The 12,148-nt window shown below is 44.8% G+C and overlaps 1 protein-coding gene across 1 annotated transcript; it reads left to right on the top strand.

The window, feature by feature from the left end:
- Nucleotides 1-6,214: 6,214 nt before the first annotated feature.
- LOC149845568 (uncharacterized) lies at nt 6,215-11,815 on the top strand. The gene is made up of 2 exons (XM_089988435.1): nt 6,215-9,140; nt 11,301-11,815. Exons 1-2 carry the CDS (start codon nt 6,215-6,217, stop codon nt 11,813-11,815), a joined length of 3,441 nt encoding a protein of 1,146 aa, XP_089844561.1.
- Nucleotides 11,816-12,148: the final 333 nt, after the last annotated feature.

The following is a 12,148-nucleotide window of genomic DNA, read 5'->3' as shown; positions in this document are numbered from 1 at the left end:
CAACATTAGATGTGGAGGTCTAATGTTCCGAAGGTGATTCGGTCGAGGGCTAAGTTGGAACCCAGTAATAAAATACAAATTGTGTGTTAAGCTACCCTGGAAACCTACTTGACCTCAGGGATTGTACCCGTTTGGTGTATCCGCGGGCAACAGTAATTAAAAATAGGAACTTAAATTGTATGCATTTAATAGGGCATGCATATGGAAAGGGAAACTTAAGAAAAGATAATAAGAGGATTCATGCATTACACATAAGTCATGCATTTTCCTGCTATGCATTAGAACATGCATATGTTATCGGTTTCCTTAATTGTTATATGTTTGGTGGATGTGTGATGTTTAACTTTCAATGTATGTTAAATGTCTTGTTGTACTAAAATTGTGCATCATGGTATGGTTTAATGTTTCTTTATGCATAATGGATGTACCTTGTGGTATGAATGCGTACCTAAATTGTGAATTGTCATAATTGCATTTTTTCTGAATAATTGTGTGGATTCATATTATGGTTGTGGGATATATAAATGCTGCTATTGATGTTACCTCCCAGTTAACTTCTGATAAATTATTGACTATCGTAGCATAGACCTTTGTTTATTTTTGGTATATACTGAACATCATACTTGACACCCATATCACATATTGGATTCATGATGTACCACATTAAAAGTTACGGATTTCCTACTTAGACAGTTGTAGTCTAATTACTATAAATCTCAGGTGAAGAATTGGAGTTAGGAGCGGCCGCGGGATGAGGCTTCGATTGGGATTTTGGATTTACTGTTCCAAGGATAGTGTGAGAAACTCTGATCTTAATTTTCATTGATATTGAAATGAAAAGAATGTTTTGGTCTTGCTCCACCTGTAATGTTCTGGAATGCTTAGCCCTATGGTATGACTGGTTTCCGCTGTATAAAAAAAAAATCCTCAAAAAAATCTGGGTTTAGATTTCGGGGCGTTACACAAACGGGCCATAAATAAAATAGTATCCAAACAAGAGCATTTTTAAAATTTGAAATAAAAATAGGAAACTCATGAAAATAAAACAATCTTATCCATCTCTTTTGTCAAAGATTTCAAATATAATTCTTTATTATGTTCATTAAGACTTTTAAGACTGGGCAAGTTGTGTATAGGGCAGGGGTTGTTTATTAAACTCAATATAATTATGTTTATTAGTTAAGTGTTGACAGTATTAAAATAGAAAGGGAAACACTATTAAGTGTTTGTATGTGCCTGCAAAATGGGCTGGATCTGATCCTCTCGTTTTAGATTAGATCCAAATCCGGGTAAGCTGCAATTCATCTCAAGATGCATGCATGAACAGATATTGGCCTATAAGATTAGACTTGGGTCAGACCAGAAAGACCAATCCAATTTTAATTTGAATATCTCTCTCTCTCTCTCTCTCTCTCTCTCTCTCTCTCTCTCTCTCTCTCTCTCTGTTAAACAGCTTCAAAAAACAAACTTTTCCAGTATTTACTTAACCCATATTGCATGAAAAAATTGGAAAAAGAAAAATCAGGGCTTCACGTTACATAGATTCAATCTAAAGCATGGTTTTTTCAATGAATAAGCAATAGTATATAAGCAAAAAAAAAATGAAACTATGTTTTTTAGAAGTATTTAATATGGTTTAAGACATAAATATAAATATATAGTCACTAGAATATGTTTACTCAAAATATGTTTACGAGAGTATGAAGCCAGATTTTGTGGGTTTTTTCTTTTCTTTTTTTTAACATGCTTGGTTTAATGGGAACTGGTTCTCAGATCGGCCGATTATAACACATAAGCATGTTTTTTTAATGCTTGAAAATCAATGACTCGTAATTCTTGTAAATATTAGAGCATCAAAAAATCATATTTTTTGACAAAAAATACATGATACAACCGTCGATTCTTATCAAATGGACCTTGTCGAACGCATATGCAGGGTCAGATTCATGAAAAAATGTTGAAAATACCTAGTTTAGACTTTGGTAAACATATTCTAGTGACTATATATATATAGAGAGAGAGAGAGAGTAGGTGCCTAATGATTTGTGCTTAATGGGTAACTGAAATATGTAAATTGATATGCATAGGTATTTTTATAATTTTTTTATTTATTTTTTCTAAAATTTCATCATACAGATGCAATCTAGATGCTTGGTTTTATAGAAATAGACTTGGATCATCCAATTACAATGTCTAAGAAAGATCTTGTAAGGCTTGAAAATCAACATCTCAAAATCTTCATAAATATTCAAGCATAAAAAATCATATTTCTTGATCCGATTCGGATGATCCAAGCAAATGGACTACACTGAATGCATATGCAGGGTTAGATTTGCAAAAAAAGCTATGAAAATCATGATTCATACCCGTACATATTTTGCTGGTTTATTTTAGTTTCTTATATATATATATATATATATATTCACTAAAATATGGAAACTAGAAATATGGGTATTTTTAACAACTTTTTTTTTAAATCAAACCATGTGGATGTGCTTGACCTGGTGATATATATATTTTGTGGATTGTTTAGTGGACTGCGCGTGTGCTTGTACTGGAATATTTAGGGCAAAAAGCAAGCCGTTTATTAAAGTTGAGTATAACTACAATTGAACTTATAGAAACTAATGTATTGTTTAACACTAAACCCATATAATTAACTGCCTGAAGTTTACATTGCATATAAAAATGTAGAGATATGAATGACTGTGGACTCTTCCTCTTTAAGCCTAATTGTTTCTTTTTTTATGCTAGGTCATAGGTTCTTATGGGGCTTGTTTGCTTTAAATGAGCAAAGGCACGTGACCCTCACCCTAGCCCCTCATGGGTTAGCCCTTCATTTTGAAAAAGAAACAAAGACTAAAGAGGCTGTTTTTATTTGATTATAGTAGCCTCCCTCCACAGTGTGAGAACGTGTATAGATTCGATTTGGGAGCCCCCCAAGGCCATGACCCTAAAAATAAGGGCGTGGTTGAACATTTTTTTTCTTATTTTTTGTGGGCAAAAGTCTTTTCTAAGAACCCCACCACCTTTATCTTTCAATTTAAAATTTTAAAATCAGCACAAACACTACCCCAACACAAACATTAAAAAACAGATAAGTAAAACAACTCATTGCTTTCATAAACATATATATATATATATATATATAAACAGTGAAGAATAGATTTAAAGGCAGACAAGTGGAATTCCAAGTGGGGGTGAGCTCCTCGAAACCTGGGATCCCTTAATGATTATAATATAGGTGCTTCTGATAATAACTCGCCCCACTCCCACTCCCATCCTTTGTTGCCCACAAAATCTGCTAAAACAAAACTTTTTCTTTTTACCCTTTATTGTCTCATATCCCTTATATTATTGAGGCCACCCTCTTTAGCTTTTGTGAGTAGTAATAGTAGTAGTAGTTACAATGTAGTGATCATCACTTGGATTATGAGGGATTTTTTTTAATTTATGACACGAAGAAACCTCCCCTGCCACAAAGACCGGGTTGCATTGGCTAAGCTTGTCATACCTACGGTCGTTGTGCTGGTAGCATAAAACTCTTAGGCCTAGACCCTTGCCCTTGGGGCCTATGCTACGCGTTGGCTTACGACATAGGGGTGACACCCCATGATAATCGAACCTTGACTGCCCGTTTACCAGCCAAGGCCCCACCCCACTATGCCAAACCCCCCTTGGAGAGGCTATAAGGGGGTGGAATGTCGTATTTTCCAAGTATAGAGATATTATTGGCTACCCTCATTAGTACAGTGGTTTTTTAGTAAATATCAATTTATATTTTGTGCAATTTTTTGTGGATCAAGCATTACAAATATGACATATGTATGGTTGGAAAAAAAAATGTTATTAATGAAGGTAAGGAACTAATGAGCTAGAAATGATAGGTGCAAGTTGTATTGACTCAATCTAACCACATAGATCTGTTTGGCCTTGTTTGTTTGCTAATGACCATACCTTGGATCGTGCTTTTCTGATGTAAAAACGTTATCTTTTGAGTTATAAAATTTTGGCACGTTGTGAGCCATTGATTTTTTTAATCCTTTTACAAACCTAATTACTTGTCATAATAACATGATTCAAAATAAGTTTTCTACTAAACAAACCATGTAGATCACATCCGTAACATTTGATGTACAAAAAAAAGAGTGATTTCTACTCCTTAGATTCTTACCTTCATTAGTAGCCAATATTAGTCATGTTTTTTATTGTTTGAATGTGTTCTATAAAAAGTGTTTTAGGAGCTTCAAAAGCCAACTGTTCACGATACACTGAAATTTCATAGTTAAAAAAAAGGATAATATTTGCCACTCTCATGGATTTTTGAAGCTCTAATGAAAATCTTTTTTTTTTCACATCTGATCTGACCCACCAGATATGATTTGTATGCTTGATTTGGTAAAAAGGTACCCCATGGATTTTGTTTTTCCGACGTGTATGTCAGATTTTTTTTATGGTGGAAAATCAACGGCTTACAGTATACTGGATTTTTATCCATCAAAAGAATGTGAACCGAAGTGTGTTTCTACTAAGGGGTTCCTTACAATAGTGACAATATTATCTTGTTAAAAAAATCATGTTTATCACTCAAACCACTCGGTTCAAAGTGTGTTTCTAATAAATGAATCGTGTTGATCAAACCGGGGTAGTCAATTTTTTTTGAAAGGCAAGACGGGGTTAGACACACCCTTATCAGTTATACAATCATACCATTTGGGGTTCGAACTTGCAAAGTCTCAACACAAGGTGACCTGCACTAGCTGCCTTACCAGACATTAGTACACTCGAGGGATATTAATTAGTTGTTGATCCATTTTCTGTAAGTAATTAGTACACTCGAGGGATATTAATCCAGGTTCAATTCATTTTCCATTACAGGGTAAAATTCCATTATTAAAAAAAAAGGAGAAGCCATTAATTCAAGGTCCAATTTGGACATTCGTTTAGCTGGACACAGTTATGGCTGTGTGTGTGTGACTAAACCCAAGCTAGGCCCAACTTATGTCCTAACTGTCAAAACCGCACCGACCCTACCCATTGTATGGACCAATTCAGATCCAACTTGAGCAGACCGGATTTATGAGTTACGGGCCTTACGGCTTAAGACCGAAAATCTCCACTTATACCAATGCTGGATTCAGTTCAGACCAACAGCTGACCCAATCCCATCACCCATGCTGTTATTACCCAAATTCCAAGCCAAACAAGATCCAGTACAAACCAGGTTTGGGCACAATGAAGTATGTCTTGTTAGCTGAGATCCCACACCTACGCGGTTCGAAGTAGCACATGGACTGTGCTATCGTTTATGAAATTCCATACCAAATCCAGGTCCGACCTGATTTCTCATTAAGACCATCTATATTTTAAATTAAAAAAAAAAAAAGATATTAATAAGATCAAAACAACATCCCTGGATCTATATCCAAAGCCACAGATTGATTCTACCTATACTAGTTCCTGGTAGGATCCGGATCTAGATCCGTTCTAGTACTTTAAGATGAAACTCCGGTTTCACGTCCTTTATTTTCAACTGTGTGCCACGTTCTTAAACCTTTAATACACAGAAGAAGAGAGGAAAGAGAATAAGAATCCACTCTACACTCAATCCCATCATTTGAAATAGGATGAGTTTCATTCTACATTCAATCCAAACCATCCAGCAGAATCATAGACCACTTAAAAGCAAACCACAAATCACCTCAGAAGCGACCTAAGAAGCAAAAAAACAAAGAAAAAAAGTATAATGCTTCCGATAACTCTGATTTTTATCATACATTCAATCCTAACAATCATCTAGCCATTGATTGGGTGGCTATGATTGAATCTATGATAAAACCCATCTTATTTCGAATGATGGTTCTCTTCTCCCCGCTAGAACAACCAACCAAATGAACAAAGGAAAAAAAAAAAGCAAGAGCTCATTTATTGACTACCACCAGACAGAACCAGAAGCCCTATTAAAAATAACAACAAACAGAAACCCCTGCATGCATTCATGCAATGCACTCACACATGGCGCCCCTCCCTAAACAAACCTAGCTTCCCTGTGTCAAAAAAGAATACTAAATTACAAGCGCACATTCAAACACTAAACTACAAAATCAAACCACTCTCACTCCCTCTTCCTCACTCTTTTTATGTCCAGCAATCCGTTTTGAGTTTAGCGACGCATTGGAAACCCAATGCAAGTTAGGGCTTGGGATTCGTAGCCATGTCTTCACCCAAAGCCCTCCACCACCACCACCACCACAAAACCACCACCATCTCCTCCTCGATTCTTCTGTCATTAATCCTACTAACCCTTCTTGTTTTAGAAACAAGTGCCGGTAACCATGAGTCGCTAGCCCTGCTCACCCTGGTTCGAAACCTCAACGCCACCCCGCCGGCACTGTCTAACTGGAACCTAGCCGACCCCACGCCCTGCAACTGGACCTTCGTCACCTGCTCCCCCCACGGCCTCGTAACCGACGTCGACATCGAGTCCCTCGAGCTCGCCGGGTGCTCACTCTCCCCACAGCTCGGCCAGCTCGGCTCGCTTCGCAGGCTCGTCATCTCCGGCTCAAACCTCACCGGACCCATCCCCGACGAGTTCGGCAACCTCACCAACCTCGCCATCCTGGACCTGACCTCCAATGCGCTCACTGGACCAATCCCCGACTCCATCGGTAAGCTCTCCAGCCTACAGACCCTCGCCCTCAACTCCAACCAGCTGGAGGGAACTATCCCGCTGGAGCTCGCACACTGCGCCACTCTCCGTAAGCTGCTACTCTACGACAACCGACTCACCGGCACCATTCCGCCGGAGCTCGGCCGGATTGCCTCCCTAGAGGTCCTCCGTGCCGGGGGGAATCTCGGTATCTCCGGAGAGATTCCGGCTGAGTTGGCGCGGTGCTCGAACCTCACAGTGCTTGGACTATCGGAGACGAAGATCTCCGGCGGAATCCCGCCGGAGTTTGGGAGGCTCGGCCGGTTGCAGACGCTTTCCGTTTATACTGCCATGCTCTCCGGTGAGATTCCGTCGGAGATCGGCAACTGCTCCGAGCTCGTCAACCTCTATCTCTATGAGAACTCTCTCTCCGGATCTATCCCGCCTGAGATCGGCCGGCTGCAGAAGCTCGAGAAGATGCTCCTCTGGCAGAACGACCTCGTCGGGGCGATCCCGAAGGAGATCGGGAACTGCAGCGTGCTGAAGACGGTTGACCTCTCGCTGAACGCTCTCTCCGGCGGGATTCCAGCGGCTTTCGGCGGACTCTCTGGCCTCCAGGAAATCATGCTGAGCGACAACAACATATCCGGATCCATACCATACCAGATCGCCAACTGCACCGCGCTCACGCAGCTCCAGCTGGACACGAACGAGCTCTCGGGGCCGATCCCGCCGGAAGTCGGCCGGATCTCCGGCCTCACGGTGTTCTTCGCGTGGCAGAACCGGCTGGAAGGGTACATTCCGGCGGCTCTAGGCGGGTGCGCCGCCTTGCAGTCGCTCGACCTCTCGCACAACTCCCTCGCTGGAGCCATCCCGCCGGCGATCTTCCGCCTCCGGAACCTCACGAAACTCCTCCTCCTCTCCAACGACCTCTCCGGCCCGATCCCGCCGGACGTCGGCCTCTCGGCGTCACTCGTCCGGCTCCGGCTTGGGGGGAACCGACTCTCCGGCAGGATCCCGCCGGAGATCGGCCGACTCACTAGCTTGAATTTCCTGGAGCTCTCGGACAACCAGTTCTCCGGCGGGCTGCCGGAGGAGATCGGGAACTGCAGCCAGCTGCAGATGCTCAACCTCAGCAACAACACTCTCCAGGGGACCCTCCCGGCCTCCCTGTCGTCGCTCGTCCGGCTCCAGATCCTCGACCTATCGCGAAACCGCTTCGTGGGTCAGATTCCGGCGAGTTTCGGCGGTCTTACGTCGCTCAACAAGCTCAGCCTCAACGGGAATGCTTTCAACGGCTCGATCCCCGCGGCACTAGGCCGGTGCTCTGGCCTTCAGATGCTCGACATGAGCAGCAACCAGCTCTCCGGCGAGATCCCGCGGGAACTGTGCAGGATTCAGGCACTAGACATAACGCTAAACCTCAGCAACAATCAGCTCTCCGGCGGCATCCCCGCCGAGATCTCCGCTCTCACGAAGCTCTCGTTTCTGGATCTCTCCCACAACATGCTCACCGGAAATCTCACGCCCCTCGCCGGGCTCGATAACCTTGTCTCCCTCAACGTCTCCTACAACCGCCTCTCCGGCGACCTCCCGGACACGAAGCTCTTCCGGCAGCTCTCGGCGAGCGACCTCGCCGGGAACGACGGCCTCTGCACGACGTGCATGGCCGACGAGTCCGCCGTTCCGGCGGGCCGCCATGAGGCGATGGTTAGGCTGGCGCTCGGGGTGCTCGCCTCGCTGCTGGCGACGCTATCCGTGGGCATCCTCGTGGCGGTGCGCGCACGCTGGATGATGGCGGAGGAGTCGTCACCCGCGTCGTCCGACCTGGAGGACCCGGAGACGATGATGGCGTGGCCGTGGCAGTTCACGCCATTCCAGAAGCTGAGCTTCACGGTGGAGGAGGTGGTCCGGTGCCTCGTGGACGGAAACGTGATCGGAAAAGGGTGCTCCGGCGTGGTGTACAAGGCCGATATGGGCAACGGAGAGGTCATCGCCGTGAAGAAGCTCTGGCCTTCCTCCAACGACTTCACCACCGCCACCACCACCAATAACAGGAACTACGTCGTCAATGGTGGGAACAACCGGGACTCCTTCTCTGCGGAGGTGAAGACGCTGGGCTCAATCCGGCACAAGAACATAGTGAGGTTCCTGGGGTGCTGCTGGAACAAGAGAACGCGGCTGCTGATGTACGACTACCTGCCCAACGGGAGCTTGGGGAGCCTTCTGCACGAGAAGGAGAGGACGGGGTTGGTGCTGGACTGGGGGGTGCGGTACGAGATCATTCTGGGAGCGGCCCAGGGCCTGGCCTACCTGCACCACGACTGCGTCCCTCCCATCGTTCACAGAGACATCAAGGCCAACAACATACTCATCGGCATGCATTTCGAGCCCTACATCGCTGATTTTGGCCTCGCCAAGCTCGTCCACGATGGCGACTTCGCCAAGTCGTCCAACACGGTGGCGGGTTCCTATGGGTACATCGCACCAGGTTAGTAGCTCAATTAGCTTCGTATCCTAACATTTCTTTCAACTTTGAGATCCAATATATCGTTGTTCTTTTCGTTTTGTTTAGTTGGTTTTTGTTTTGAACTCTAATGGGATTGGTGGGGTGTTGTGTAACACAATTCTCTAGAGAAAGGGAGAGAATCCCTACTCTGCAAATCCACCAATGTATTGCATTTCGAGAAGCTGCACTGAACTTGTAGCTCCTGTGGAGCTTGGCTGATCCTTCCTTTTGGATAAGAGTCGCGCCACTGGGTACTGGAGAGCCCAACCTTCAAGACTAGAGCGGGCCCCAGTTTTTTAGACAATTAAAATTAAGAACCCTTTTTTCAGTAGAGAGGCCAGGTGCGACTCGACTATCAATACATTTGGTGGCCCCGAGATGTACACTCGACCGGGGGGAAATGGGATCAGTCCAAACCCGTTTCATTAGGAGCGAGGATATGAAACGGTGAAAATCAAAACCCGTGCGGGATGGAGCACATGAAACGGGGAATGAACTCTTGTCCGTCCCGATCCACAGTCATCCCTACTCTTAGGTAGGGGTGGCAATCGGGTCGGGTTGGCGGGTCGGGTTGGCGGGTTGGCGTGTCAGCATACCTCAACCCGAACCCGACCGGTTTATTAAACGGGTCGGTTGTGGCAAACATGAACCCGACCCGTTTAATAAACAGGTAACCCGACACGCCAACCCATTTAATAAATAGGTTGGGTCGGGTAAACGGGTTTTCAGGTTCTCGGGTCAGGTTGGCGGGTCGGGTTGGCGGGTTGACGGATCGGGTTGGCAGGTATGCAGGGTGGCGGGTCGGGTTGACGGGTCGGGTTGGCGGGTTGGCAGACTGGTTGGCGGGTCGGGTTGGTGGGTTGACCCACCCGTCTAACCCGTTTATTAAACGGGTCAGCCGGGTTGGCGGGTTGGCATACCCCCAACCCGAACCCGACCTGTTTAATAAACGGGTTACGCGGGTCGACCCGTTTATTAAACGGGTTGGCTTAAGCCCAACCCGAACCCGCCTAAGAGGCGGGTTGGCGGGTCGGGTTGGCGGGTAGTGTCAGAAATTGCCACCCCTACTCTCAGGTCCTGAGGTGTTCAGCATCAAATAGGTTCTACTCATAGCCTATGTCATACCTATCTTCATTCCCGTCTTGGGGATTTCATTGATACAAGCTGCTTTGATCAAATAGGACTCTCTAGATGTGATCTTATGTTATTCATTTAATAAAGATCAACATTTGAATTGCCGAAATAAGATGTGTGCTGGTTTTCTTTTTTTCGCAATTCAATAATCAACGGTTGACAAAACACCAAATTTTGCAATTTAAAAAAAAATTCATATTTTTGATCAAAACGCCTTTTAAGAGGGGTATGAAGATGGAGGATGAGTGGCAACAGGACCATCGTTGCACGGATAGAGCCAAGTTGTGCAGCACAAAAGTCCCTCAGGGTGGGTCACAATTGCCTGGGCGGGCCCACCGACCACATAAGTGTAAGATTTTGAGTTTTGTTAAGAGTCAAAATATCAGAGAGGTGAGGCCCAGTTGTACTTAGCAACCCCCATAGCTAGGTTTGCCGCAGTGTAGTGTTATCTGCACCCATAGGGCAATGGTGGTGCACAACTAATGTGAACGGAGCTATAGTTTGCTTGATGCCCACAGATCACAAGTTTTTAGATGGTGCTGTGCATTCATTATGTTGTGTATTAGCAAAGGGTCGTATTCTCGTATTCTTTCTCTCCCATATCCATGAGGACAACCTTTTCCCATGTGGAGTTCGGTGGGGGCCCTTCCTCCTTTTAGTTACTCGAATTCAGGGCAATCATGGTGTGATTGTTGTCTGCTCCCCAGTGCTGTTATTGCTGTATACGTCGTTTTCATGGGGTTGACAACCTTTGCCCCTTCCCACTACCACATGTTGTGCCTGAACCTCATGATGGAAAACCCAGGCCAGTCATATGATAGATTCCTCTCGCACATTAAATTAGCAAGTCACAAGGCCTTGTTTGCCAAGAAACCAAGTTTGAGTCTCCAAGTCTATGTATTATTGACTTTTGAGAGACATGCCAAGTTGCTTGAATACCATGTTTAGTTTAGCACCAGGATCATGTAGAACTTAAAATGACTGATTCCTACCTCACTCTGCTATCAGAGTATGGATACAGGATGAAGATCACAGAGAAGAGCGACGTTTATAGCTATGGTGTTGTGGTGCTCGAGGTGTTGACAGGGAAGCAACCCATCGATCCTACCATACCGGAAGGGTTGCATGTGGTGGACTGGGTGAGGCAGAGGAGGTACTCTTGTGTGGAGGTGCTGGATCCTCAGCTCCGTGGCCGGCCCGATTCGGAGACCGAGGAGATGGTACAGGCGATCGGCATCGCACTGCTCTGCATAAATTCGTGCCCGGAAGAACGGCCAACGATGAAGGATGTGGCAGCCATGCTTAAGGAAATAAGGCATGAGAGGGATGGTGAATGTGCTTGCAGTAAGGTTGACATGCTATTTAAAGGATCATCAACACCAGAAATCCCAAACCAAGAGATGAGACCAACCGGTGCTGCTGCCACTTCCTCTCAGTCCAACAGTATCGGTAGCAGCAGTTTCTCTACCCCCTCTCTTCTTTGTGCATCTTCTGCTGTCTCGACAAAGGCTACATTTCATTGACTTGGCCACCATTCATCCACTTCCCTATCCCTTCCATTATTATTTTTCTTCTAGGAATCCATAATCTTGCTAGCCTTGCAATGAGATGAAAATGGTGGAGGTACGATGTAAATATGATGAGAAAACCCTTTCTTCAGAATGATGTTCTGATTACTGCTGCTAATAAGTCTGAGTTCTTCTTGCCAGTGCTCATAATTCTTAATGTATGAGCACGGAAATTAGATTATCCCAGCCAAAGGGATTTCCATAGGATTTAAAGTCGCACCTCTCACCATGTGACTTCAATTCTCATGACAGTTCTTCTCGACTCATAATTCTCTCTCTCTCTCTCTC

This window comes from Nuphar pumila, chromosome 2, assembly GCF_984573655.1.
Source record: "Nuphar pumila chromosome 2, dmNupPumi1.hap1.1, whole genome shotgun sequence".
Taxonomy (NCBI): domain Eukaryota; kingdom Viridiplantae; phylum Streptophyta; class Magnoliopsida; order Nymphaeales; family Nymphaeaceae; genus Nuphar; species Nuphar pumila.
The sequence above is the reverse complement of the archived record's forward strand: the minus strand, read 5'-3'. Positions and strand labels throughout refer to the sequence as shown.

Bases quoted from the DNA above. Each gene is read 5' to 3' on its own strand.
- LOC149845568 (XM_089988435.1), top strand. From the start codon at position 6,215: ATGTCTTCACCCAAAGCCCTCCACCACCACCACCACCACAAAACCACC. The intron at 9,141-11,300 runs GTTAGTAGCTCA...CTCTGCTATCAG, and splicing joins CTATGGGTACATCGCACCAG to AGTATGGATACAGGATGAAG.